The 12,718-nt window shown below is 46.9% G+C and overlaps 1 protein-coding gene across 1 annotated transcript in view; it reads right to left on the bottom strand.

The window, feature by feature from the left end:
- Window positions 1–12,718, bottom strand: part of GALNT10 (polypeptide N-acetylgalactosaminyltransferase 10) — a 191,022-nt gene that overhangs the window by 64,119 nt on the left and 114,185 nt on the right. The window contains exon 4 of the mRNA XM_020283734.2: window positions 6,340–6,506. Within this exon, the coding sequence (XP_020139323.1) occupies window positions 6,340–6,506 (167 nt within the window). The remainder of the gene's footprint in view (window positions 1–6,339; window positions 6,507–12,718) is intronic.

Below are 12,718 nucleotides of genomic sequence, written 5' to 3'. Positions count from 1 at the left end.
ACAGCCTGTGGATTTCCTTTAGGGGTAAGACACCCTAGAGACCGATACTAAGGATCTGGGATTCTCAAGATCTTGGAACCCATTGTCGAATGCGATTGCCAACCAGGAGATGATTCCAAGGGCAGGTGAGCAGTTTAGGCCACCTACCCACAACCCCTCTGAGCCTCAGTGTCATCATCTGCCAGGGGGAACTCACACTTCATGGAGGGAGTGCTCTTTCACCTCTGCGTGGCCGGGGAAGTGCGGCCAGGTAGGCTGAAGTGAGAATAGTCACTGGACCTGCATGGCCGGCTTTCTCTTTCCTTCCTTCCCTGCCAGGGAGGCCATGTCTCCTGCAACTGCCCCGTACCTCGTCTCTGTCCCTGCTGGACCCCATCGTATCGTCTGCACCTGGCACAGTGTCCGGCACAGTTAATTCATGAATATTGTTGACTATGGAAATAGGCATAACTTTGATAAATCAGGACAGATGGAGAGAAAAACAACATAAGCAGTCCAAAACTCAAAAAGGCAAGAAAGAACCCAAGCGATAAAATGAAAGTGGGCAACGACCACCGCTACAGCTGCGGTGGCATCGGAGGCAAACTAAAGGCATGGGGAATGGATGCGTGTTGGGCAGTGTCAAGAGTGGTACGTTGAGACGCAAAGTGGGATGGGGCAACATGGACTTCTGTGATGTGTTCCCGTGACTGGCAAGGAGTGAGAGTGCAGGTCAGCGTTAAGAAGCCCGTTACAGGAAGAGGACTTCCGACCCCGGCCTCGTTGGCGAGGGTCTCTCCCACGTGAGCTAATGGGCCCAGCAATGCCCGTGCTCCTTGGAGCACCAGTCACTGCCGACCACCTATCGACAGCTCTGCTGACACCTGCTTAAGAACTTCCCGTCAGGAACGTTCCCTGTGAACATTTTTGTTGGCTTATATGGAGTTGAGTTGGCAAAAAGGCTGTCAATGAGATCGTACCACGGCCTTTCACTTCCCCACCTACCCATTCCAGGCAGCTCATAGTTCACCCAAAGACAATAATCCTTTCCATGACGACATATCCCATTATTTTTTCCTCTTAAAACAACACTATTTGAAAGTGCAGAAGGGAAGAAGAAGAAGAGGAATGGAAACAAATAAGTGAACAAAGACCTCTCTTGTTTTTCCTAATAAAAACATGCCATCCAGGCAGTGCAAACTGGAGGCAAGCTTGCCAGCCGATACCGCCACCTCTCTTTCCCACGAGTGCAAAAGCACCTGCACGTCCCCCTAATCCGCGAGCAAAGCGCACGCATTTGAAGAGCTTTGGAGACCCCTGGAAAACTCGGCAGTGTTCTGCCTGGTTCAGCAGGGGCAGGATTATTCTGGTGTCAGCGCCTGTCTCCACTCTAGCCCCTGATGCTGCTCGCACAAAGCTCTGGATCTCATTTCAGGAATTCATCTGCTCCAATTTTGTCTCCTACCCAAGGTCCCGACCCGTAGCTGAATTACAATTAGTTGCCCTGAGGATCCTGGAGGAGCCTCATTTCAGAGGAAAATGCCTTCTGCTAGGCGGTGCCAATCTAGCTTATAGTTAGCATCTATGCATTTCCACTCTGAGAACTGCCTCTGCGAACGCGGCCCGGAGAAATTTGTCTTTTAGGATGGCCCACATTTGCTGTACTTTAGACAGGCCTCTCCATAATTCTGAAATTGCTTCTCCCAAATCTCATTTTTAAAACAATCACTGCTGAGAAAGTTTTCTTCCAAAGCTGCCCTGAGAATTTCTTCTTGAAACAAGAATAATGATTGCTTTTCTAAAAAAAATGCAGGTTGCAAAATCCGACAGCTAAGGTGCAAGACTGAGGGGTATGAGGTAGGAGTTCTCCTCTAGGCTCAGTGCCCGATACATTGAGAAAAGGGGGCAGTGATCAGGGCCCTCAGTTGTCATTCTCATCTGTGAAATGGGACAGCATTTGTTCTCTTTATCTTTTTAAGATTTGAAGTTGGCACCACATTGGATTAATATTACTGGTCTCTGGAGAAATAGACGCACTTGGAGAATGTCATTCTTAGGAAATGTACCTTTACTTTGTCAAGATTGTTACACTCTTTTGCGGGGAGGTTTATGTTGTTATCTTTATGGCTGAACATAACATCAAGGAAACTGGGATAATAGAGCTGCAGACCATAATAGCTCAGGACTGGCCGTGTTCCATAATGAACTCTTTTTAGAAAGAAGTTTGCTCTTGCTAAAAGGGAAAATAATTTATTGAGAAGTGCCCTTGGGAATAGAAAGCCGTAAAGGTGGGGAGGTGCAAGGCTGCCCTGGAGCCCAGAGACAGGGTCCCTGTCCCTCCTCTGCAACCAGCTAGTGGTTAGTGCTTAGTTAAGTCTGCCCACTGCCCCAGGCCTCAGGTTTTCCATCTGTAAAATGGGCAGGTTGAGTTACATACATTTTTTTAAGCAGTGGAGCTCCTCTTAGGAATACTTTTTCAGCAAGCAAGCACAGCCCGTGCCAGGAGAGGTGCCTGAACCCCACCTATGCCTGGGAGGTTCTCCATACCCCTTGCAGCGTTTCCTGAGACAACCCTGGGGTCTCTACTGCTCTGAGGAGCAGGGGACCAAAGCCATCAGCCTGTAATGATCTTGAAATTCTTTTTTTAACCAAACAAGGAGAGATGCTTGTTTCTAATCCAGCCAGCACTTGTTTGATCCCACGCCTGGAGGACTGATGCCCCGTGATGCTCAGACAGGGATCCTGTCGCGTGTTGTGGGTCACTCCCGGGCTGCTGATGCTTCAGAAAACCGGGTTACAGAGGCCTGAGCCTGAAAACCCAAAGATGCGGGCAGCACCAGGCACTGCAGGAACCGCTGTGTCTTCCACGGCTGCACCTGTCTCGCTGGCTAGAGGTGGCCTTGTTGCTGGTGACCGTTTTCTGTGTATGTGGGGGTAGCTGCCATACGTTTCCTCCTCCCCTCCTCAAGCCTTCATTCACTCATTCAAGGACATTTTATTTATTTATTTGGTAGTTAAAGTTAGGTTTATTAACTTTCTGCAACAAGGGAAAGCATATATAAGATATATCTCAGCAAGAGGCTATTGGGCTTATTGTAGGGCTTGGGCTTCTGCTGGGGAATTTTGGGAAAGATTTTCTTTTTATTTATTTCAGGAAATTATGAGAGCACAAACATTTTGGTTACATTTTATATCTTTGCCTCTCCCTAGCAAGGGTTAGAGGAAGCCCCTCCCCTCCACAATGCCACCACGCTCACTGCGCCCCTCAGTTGTGAGTCTTCCCCCCCAACCCCCTAATCCCTGGAGACATTTATTAATCACCTACTTCTAGACCACAAGCGCTCCGGTGGGAGAAGAACGACTATGAATAAGTAGCTCAACAGACAGCTGTGTATCCACACGCCTCGGGGAGAGCTGGGAGGAGGGTGCAGGCAGAGGAGGATCCCAGGGCAGGACAGAGCCCTGCTGGGACTGGGACACAAAGAGGGGGAGCGACAGAGTGAGTGAAGTCCCTGCTCTGCGGCCCTGAGGAGGAGGCCATCAGGGAGCGCTAGGAGCAGGCAGCCCCTGCCCGAGGGAAGGCTCAGGGGTTTGTCCCTGAGCTGCAGAGGCCTCCGTGCTGCAGGAGAACAATTCCTCACTGGAGCAATCTGCTCATTTTTTCCCCTTTCCACTGCCCAGCTGTGAGCCCTTGGTCTGTGGGTGGCGGCCTGAACTGGGAGGAGGGTGAGGCTGGGAGAGGAGATAGGGAAAGGAAAGCAGGCGAGAGGGAGCAGGAAGCCGCAGTGGACCCCAGGGCCTGGGCGTTGAGCCTACAGGCCTGGGGTGCCGCTCAGTGGCCGAGTGGCTCCCGGCAGATTGCTGGGCCCAGGCTCCTCATCTGAGACCCGGAACCCATGGCTTCCCTGGCAGGCTGTCGGTCGTCAAGAACGAATGAGAGAACACATAGGCCTGGCATTCTGAAATTGTCCCCTGAATGGGGGCTGCTATTAATTAAAGAGAAGGGCACAGGGGCAGGGAGACAATTTAGGTAGAGGGTGAGACCACAGCCTGTTTTGTGTTTTACGGTTGCAAAACCTTGTCATCCACAGAAAGAGGTGATGGTACCTGCGCCTCTCCATCAGTACATACGTCCCTGACTCCCCCTCCTGCAAACCAGCCATGCACAATGTCCATAATAGTAATGGTCCCAAGCCGAAATGTTGATTTTTAATGTTCACTCTGTGCCAGGCACTGTCCTAAGCATTTCACATCTATTAACTCATTAGACCATCACAGCCACCTAAGAGATGGTAAGTACTGCTGTGATCCCACTTTACAGATGAGGGAACTAAAGCACAGAGAGGTTAAGTGACTGGGTCAGAGTCACAGAGCTAGGTTGTGGTAGGGCCAGGATGAGAGACGTAACCATTGCCAGCCTCTCTGCTAGAGAGCAGGACAATGGGATGACGAAGGCACACCCCTGCCACCTGTGGGCTCAGACCTCACTTTGAGAACACAAATGTCACATAACTATGCTTGAGGCTATTGTCACCAGGATGGAAGTGCTCACGGGACAGAGGAACTGAGCTCTGATCATTCATCAAACAGGTAGTAAGCACCTACTATATGCCTAAGGAGCTAGGGATCAGTGGTGAGCAAGAACAACTTGGATGGCTCACACCTGTAATCCTAGCACTCTGGGAGGCCAAGGCGGGAGGATCGTTTGAACTCAGGAGTTCGAGATCAGCCTGAGGAAGAGCAAGACTGTCTCTACTAAAAATAGAAAGAAATTAGCTGGACATCTGAAAATATATAGAAAAAATTAGCCAGGCATGGTGGCGCATGCCTGTAGTCCCAGCTACTCGGGAGGCTGAGGGCAGGAGGATTGCTTGAGCCCAGGAGTTTGAGGTTGCTGTGAGCTAGGTTGACACCACGGCACTCTACCCAGGGCAACAGAGTCAGACTCTGTCTCAAAAAAAAAAAAAAAATAGATAATGTGGAAGGCCCTGCACTCAGAATGCAGTAGGCGAGGCATACAACAAACCAGTGTTCACACAAATAGGTATTTTAATTCTACCTGTGATAAGAAAATGTAGGAAGAAAACTTAAAGGGTACTATGAGGATGAGTGTATGTCAAAAGTCAGGAAAGACTTTATAGATGTGGCAAGGACTGAGTTAAATGTCCGTACACACACACACACACACACACACACACACACACACACACACACACACTCACAGAGGCTGCTATACTAAAGGCGTGTAATTAAGAGCGTGATATTAAAAATGGGGCAACGGGCAGGTGAGCTGCTCCTGCAACTGTCAGCTGCAATTATTCTGGAATGTGCTCACATTCCCTCTCTTCACTGCTTGTTAGCGCCTCTGCAAGAACGTGAGCAGAGGAAAGGGCTTCTCTTGATTTTGCTGCAAAGGGTGAAAGCTTTGATGCAAAGAATAGGCTTGAGGCCACTGGCTGGAGGGCAATTTCTTCTTGGATTCCGAGTTGGGCCCCATCTCTGTGTCTCTTAAACCCAAGACTGAGAGTTATTGCACAGGGCGAGACTCACAGCTAAGAGGCTGTGCATGTAGCTAAGATCGCATGCTCGGGGCCAGCAGACGTTAGTATCTAAGGGCTTTGTAACTAAGGATAAGTCACTTCTTATCTCTCTGGGTCTCAGTTTTCTCATCTGTAAAATGGTGCAGCAGGTACTGCAGATGGGCTTACTTGACACATCTAATGCACTTCTTCCTTTCCTACCTCTACTAAAGAGGCCACAAACCCAGATGCTCGAATTCTCAGCCTCCCTTGCCGATAGATGTCAGAGTTCTGGCCGAGTCTCCGGAGCCTTTCCTGAATAACAAGGCAAAGCCTTGACAGGTGGAGGCTTTGTGCCCTTTGCCCTTCTCCCTTTTCCTGCCAGAAAGGCAGACTTGCCAGAGGTATTATCTTGTGACCATGAGGATGAGGAGGCAGGGTGAGAGAAAAAGCCTGGTCCTCTGGTGACAGCCCTGATCAGCCAGTTGCACCAGCCCTGGATGTCTTGTTATGTAATAAATAGAAAGAGGGAGAGAGATATAATTGAATGAATCCTGCATTGTTTGAGCTAGTGTTTATCAAGTTTTCTGTTCTTTGCAGTTTCATGCATTTCTAAACGGATACAAAGGGGATAAAAATAGAAGCTACTCCATGGGGGGTCGTGAGGATTAAACGGGAGTTTGCGGGGTGTGCGGGGCGAGGTCTGTGGCCTGGCACACGGCGAGCATTCAGCCAGTGACAGCCTCTCTGTTCACGCGCTGAAGAAACGAAAGCCCGCCACCCCTCTGCGAGTCACTGGGCAGAGCGCGGCAGGCAGGGGGCCGGGCGGGGCAGGTCCTACCTCGATCACTGAAGTCGTCGACCAGCACGATCTCGGCCACCAGCTCGGGGGGCGAGCGGTTCAGCACGCTGTGGACGGTGCGCAGGAGCGAGGACCAGCCCTCGTTGTGGAAGGGGATGATGATGCTGGTGTTGGGGAGCGTCTCCAGGTAGCGCTTGCTGTTGCAGCTAGAGGGAAACACACAAAGGGACAGGGAGAGGACAGGATCAGCTCTCATCCTGCCAGGAGAACCCAGGTCCCGGCTGCGGCGGCCAACTGCAAACCCCACTTCCTCTGCAGCCTTTAGGGAACGGGTGGAAGCCAGGGAGAGCTCCGTCCCTTTGGAACTTTCTCCCACTTGGCATCCCGCAGTCCTGCCTCCAATCCCTGCACACACTGCGCACGGGGACATGCATAAAAGACCTCCCTGACTTTGTACAAAGTTATACTTTCATGCGGAGGACAGCCCTTCTGGAACACTCTGGCCTCTCTCCACATCTGAGATACTGTGATCTATAATAAGAAATGCACAAGTGGGGCCTGGTCCCTGGATCCTGGCACAGAGCTTCCACAACCCTGGCCATTTCCTGAGCAGAAGGGGTGCTAAGGGACTCTCATGTTCTAATATTTGGTCTTTGGCCACGGTTCCTGATGCAGAGCTCCTAAATCCCTTGGAATTCCCTGGTAGTGATAGGGGCATCTTTTGTTCTAATGAGGTGACTCTTGGTAGGCTCCAGGAAGGGGGCTGGTCACCAGGAAGACCACACCATGATTAGACGTTTGGACCTTTCAGCCCCACACCCCATCTTCCAGGGATGCAGAATGAGTTGGTAACTGAGCATGCGTGCACGAGGCAGCTCCATACACCTGCATCTGGCTGTTCATTTGTATCCTTTGTAGCATCCTCTGTAATACACTGGTAAACGTGTTCTCCTGAGTTCCATGAGCCTCTCTGGCACGTAACTGAACCCAAAGAGGGGGTCATGGGAACCACCAATTTATAGCCGGTCGGTCAGAATTACCAGAGGCCTGGACTTGAACTTGGCACCTGAAGTGGGGGCGATCTTGGGGGACTCAGCCCTTCACCTGTGGGATCTGCCTCTGACTCCAGGTGGGTAGTGTCAGGATTGAACCGAATTACAGGACACCCAGCTAGTGCTGGAGAATTGCCTGTTGGGGGAAGACCCCTCACATCTGGCCACAGAAGTGTGTGAATAGTAGAAGGAAAAATTCAGTTTGTTTTTCCTGTTATACACTATCCCTCGCACGTCCTCTCCAATGCAGGAGAAATGCTTTATCCATGATTTTGGAAGAATAAACTGGGCTTCGTGGGCTCAGCCCCTCCCTGGGCCCTGCCCTCCCCCAGCCCCGTGGTAAGCCGTGGGGTGGAAGGCCCTGCCCCTCTGGGTCTTCAGAATCATCATGCCACCCAAAGGAATTTACATCGTTTCTTCCTATCATCAAATATCTAGCTGGTGTTCGAGTTTCCCTGATCTTACGTCTTTTCACAGATGGTTTGTTTAAATCAGGATCAGAACAAGGTCCACATACTGCATTTAGCTGAGATGCCTCCTAAGTCTCTTTTATACGTAAGTTGCCCTGCTTTTTTCCCTTACAATTTGTTTGTTGCGGAAACTTGGCCATTTACCGTATAGGATTTCCCACGGCGTGCATTTTGCTGCTTGCATCTCTGTGGTGGCTTTTAGCATGTCCTTCTGTCTGTCTCCCTTTAGTTGCTGTAAACTGGTAGTTAGATCTATAGGCCTGACCTAATTTGATATATATTCTGGCAACCTCTTCATAGGTGGGGGCGCATGCATCCCTTAGGACCACAGATATCCAGTTCTTTCCTTGTGTGATGCTGGCAGCCATTGATAATCAATGCCTAAATCTCTTATTTCATCAGGGGGTTGAAAAAACGGTGTCACTCTCATTCTATTTTTCCTTCTTCATTTACCAGCTGGGATATTTCTATAGAGAAAACCTTTCTCACATCAACTATTTGTTTATCCTGAAGTACAGGAAAGGCAGGGTAAGTTCTTGATTCTTCATTTACCACTCCCTAGAATGAGTTGGTTGCCTAGCATCCTCCAAAGCTAGTCAATTATTTGTTTTTATTATGAATTCTTAAACTTTCACATAATTAATGTGTTTCAATCCAATGCATTATTATTCTTATTGGTTCCCAAATAAGCCCATCTTTAGCCAACAGGAGTCTCCTGAGGTTGGCTCCTGAGTCCTGTGGACATGACCACAGAGTGCCGATGGTTTACTTGCTTTCTGATAGAAGATACAAAAGGATTCTCCAGGCTTAACTGGTTCATTTTCTGCCCTAACCTGGAATCAGCTGTCCTACCAAGGAACCCTGGCTCCTTAGTATCATCAATATCATCATTTAGATACTGCAAGATGAGCATTGGCAGCATTCATGACTACTGGGTTGGTTATGATTTCTATGCCTTTTCAGTGGTCAGAACTAGAAATAGATTTTAAAAGCTCCATCATGAGTATAAGCAGAAATTTTATATTTAACATATAGAATTACAGAGTTTTACTGAACTCTAATTTTATATTGTATCTCCTTTTTTATTGAGGTGTAATTCACATACCATAAAAGGCACCCTTTTAAAGTATATAATTCAGTAGTTTTTAATATATTCACAGAGTTGTGCAACCATCACCACTATCTATTTTCAGAACATTTTCATCACCCCCAGAAGAAACCATGTGTCTCTTCGTAGTCATTCCCCATTTCTCTCTCCTCCCAGCCAGCCCCATAGCAACCACTAATTTGCTTTCTGTGTCCATGGATTTTCCTATCCTGGACATTTTATATGAATGGATTCATATATGTGGCCTCTTGTGCCTGACCATATTAGCATAATGTTTTCAAAGTTCATCCATGTTGTAGAATGCATCAGTGCTTCATTCTTTTTCATGGCGGAATAATATTCCATTGTATGTATACACTACATTTTATATATCCATTCATCAATTAATGGACATTTGGGTTGTTTCCACCTTTTGGCTATTATGAATAATGCAGCTACGAACATTCATGTGCATTTTTTTTTGTGCAGACATGTTTTCAATTATGTTGAAAAGCAAGGAGTGGAATTCCTGGGTCATAAGGCAACTTCATGTTTAACTTTATAAGGACCTTTCAAACTGTTTTCCAGTGTAATAGCACCATTTCCCATTCCTATCAGCAATTTCTCCACATCCTCACTGATGCTTATTTTTGTCTATCTTTTGGATTATAGCCATCATAGCGGGTATGAAGTGGTACTTAGGGTTTGATCTGCATTTCCCTAATGATTAATGACGTTGAGTATCTTTTCATATGGTTATTCACCATTTGTATATCTTGTATGAAGATATGTCTAGTAAATGTATATTTCATTTTCAGATTGTTTCCTGATAATTAGTATATAAAAGCACAACTGATTTTTGTATATTGCAAACCTTGCTGAATGCATTTATTAGTTCTAATGATTTTTTTCTATATACAAGATAATGCCATCCACAAATAGAAATAGTTTTACTTCTTCCTTTCCAATCTAAATGCCTGTTATTACTTTTTCTTGTCTAATTGCATTGGTTAGAAACTCCAGTACAATGTTGATAGCAGTTGTAAAAGCAGACATCCTCATCGTGATCCTGATCTCAGGGGAAAAGCTTTCAGTCTCTTGCCATTAAGTAGAATGTTAGTATGGGTTTTTCACAGATGTCCTTTAACATCAAGGTTGAGAAGTTTCCTTTAATTCGTTGAGAGTTTTTATCATGAAAATGTTTTGGATTTTGTCAAATGCTTTTTTTTTTGCATCTACTGAGATGATCAGGTAAGTTTTGTCCTTTATTTCATTAATATGGTGTATTTTGTGGATTGATTTTCATATGTTGAACTAACCTTGCATTCCTAGGATATCCTACTTGGTCATGCTGTGTAATTCTTCTTATATATTGTCGAATTTGGTTTGCTAGTATTTTGTTGAGGATTTTTGCAATTATATTTGTAAGGGAGACTGGTGTATAGCTTTCTTGTGATGTCTGCGTCTGATTTTATATATTATACCTCTTTTGCTGACAATCTAGGTTCTTAACATTAAAATAGTTACTTGTTTTTTCCTACAATATATAATAGTTTCAGAAAAATAATACCAATATCATTGTTATTGTAATCATTGGTTACAATATCATTGCTAACGATGTAATTACAGAAAAGTTAAGATATTTTTGAATATAGAGTATATATCATTAGGAATATACCATCCAATTTGTATGTTTTGAAGCCACTTGAAATAATTCCTATCCACGTGGTTAGGTCCCCAACTCAATACACAACTGGGCTCATTTATTTCATTTATTTTTAGGGATGGCATTTTACTTTTTAATGTTGACTTAATCTTGTTTTTCAACTATGTAAAATATTTACATGTTCCAAAGTCAAATCTAAAAATAAGATAATGCAAAGATTTCTGGCTTTTTTCTTTATCTTCTCCTTCTTATTTTTTCCCTCCTAGGGAACCATTTTATCTTATGGCTTATCCTTGCATTGTTTTGTTTCTTTCTTTAGTATAAGCAACGACATATATAAATTGCTACTCCTTGATCTTTTTAAAAATAATTTGGTAGCATGCTGTATACATTTTTCTTTACCTTGCTTTTTTCCACTTAGCATTATATCCTGGAAATCACACTATAAGTGGTCTACAGTTTTTAGCTTTTTGTTTTCTAAGAAGTATGTACGTTCAATTCAGGGAACAATAAGAAAGTCTGTTTGGTCACACCAAGATCATTTTGCAGAAAATAAAGGTTATTTGTTGGCTTTATAATAAACTTTATTATTTACCTTCAGGTGGGAATAGGGATGAGAAGTGGAAAGCGACTTACTAAGTTTCTAAAACAGTGACAGTGTGGCCCTGCCCAGACCAGCAGCATTGATTGGCTCCATCCGGGAGCTTGTGAGAAATGCAAATTTTCTGGCCCACCCCAGACCACTTGAATGGGAAACTCTCAGGGCAAGGCCAAGCAGCTTTTACTTTAACAAGCTCTCTGGGTGATTCAGGTGTCTACACTACTCAAGTTTGAGAATCACTACCCTAAAATATTCACATTCACCACTGGTAGGGATCGGGTCACCTGGGAGCAGATCCCGAGGTTAAGCGTGTGTGCAGATGGTTTCTTGGGGAGTGCTCTGGGGAGATACCCCTGTAAGGAAGGGAGACAGGCAGGTGACCCCTATGTGGCTGCACTGGAGGCCTCAGTCCATTTTACCAGGAGCTCTTTCACTGAGATGGCCTTTTGAAGTTGTCCTGGATTGAGACAAGTGGCTTGGCCTTTATATCCAAGAATTGCCTGGTCATCGGAAGGCAGCACAGCCTTGAGCAAGGCAGCTCCCTGCTGCCAAGGGCAATTCCCCTGGGAAGCCCAGCTGTGAGCTGCCTGCGTGTGGCCCCTATTCCCAAGGGGAGCGGGGGTTGTGGTGTGTCAGCTGACGAGGGAATCTGGGCAGAGCGCCACCTTAGTCACCACGACACTGGCAGAACCCCTGCAGGGAATGCTTTGCTACTCTCCCCATGGCACACGCGAGGAACCCAAAGCACAGAGAGGTTGTAAAAACTTATCCAGTCGCACAACTAGAAACAGGCAGGCTCTGAGCCTGGCACTCACCCCAGAGCCTGCCCTCTCTGTCATTAGGCTGATCCCCACGGCTCACTTTCACATCCACATTTGCACGAGTGCCCCCAGGGGCAGGCAAGCCAGGCTCCCACCCCCATTTCGCAGAGCATGCTGGGACGCAAGGCAGGTGAGGCAGCCGGCCCAGGTGCAGGTGGATCCCCAGTGCTGCAGCACTGCACAGGGTGACACGGCCTTGTCCCTGGGAATGGGGCAGACATCTTAGAGGGCGGGAGCATCGCTCTGCCCACCACACCTGGATTCTGAGAGACTCCAGTCTCCCAGGTAAGGCTCAAGACAGTCTTGTAAGGAGGAAGGGAAACTGACGCAAGCTCAGAGAGGCAAAGCACCCCGCCCAGGAATGAGGCTCACTAAACAGCGGTTTGTCCTCAGATGTGGGCTGGGGTCCCCTCCCTTCCCCCTCCCCACCTGCACCCCTCTCTCACATGTCACCTGGCTGCCTGGCTGGCTTCTCATGCCTCCACATCCCAGCTCAAACGTTACCTCCTCAGAGAAGCTTCCTGAACTCTGCTTCCCAACTGTAGGTAGACCCCTTCCAACATCCCCTCTCAGGGATCACCCAAAACTAGGGGGCGAGGGCCAGATCTGGCAGCCTGTTTTTGTGTGACCCTCAAGCTAAAATGACTCTTATATTTTAAAGAGTTGTTAAAAACAAAACAAAACACAAATCAAAGAAGCATATGCAACAGAGATCCTATGT

The sequence above is a fragment of the Microcebus murinus genome, chromosome 21 (assembly GCF_040939455.1).
Source record: "Microcebus murinus isolate Inina chromosome 21, M.murinus_Inina_mat1.0, whole genome shotgun sequence".
NCBI classification, from domain to species: domain Eukaryota; kingdom Metazoa; phylum Chordata; class Mammalia; order Primates; family Cheirogaleidae; genus Microcebus; species Microcebus murinus.
Note: the sequence above shows the minus strand (reverse complement) of the source record. Positions and strands in the feature narration are given on the sequence as shown.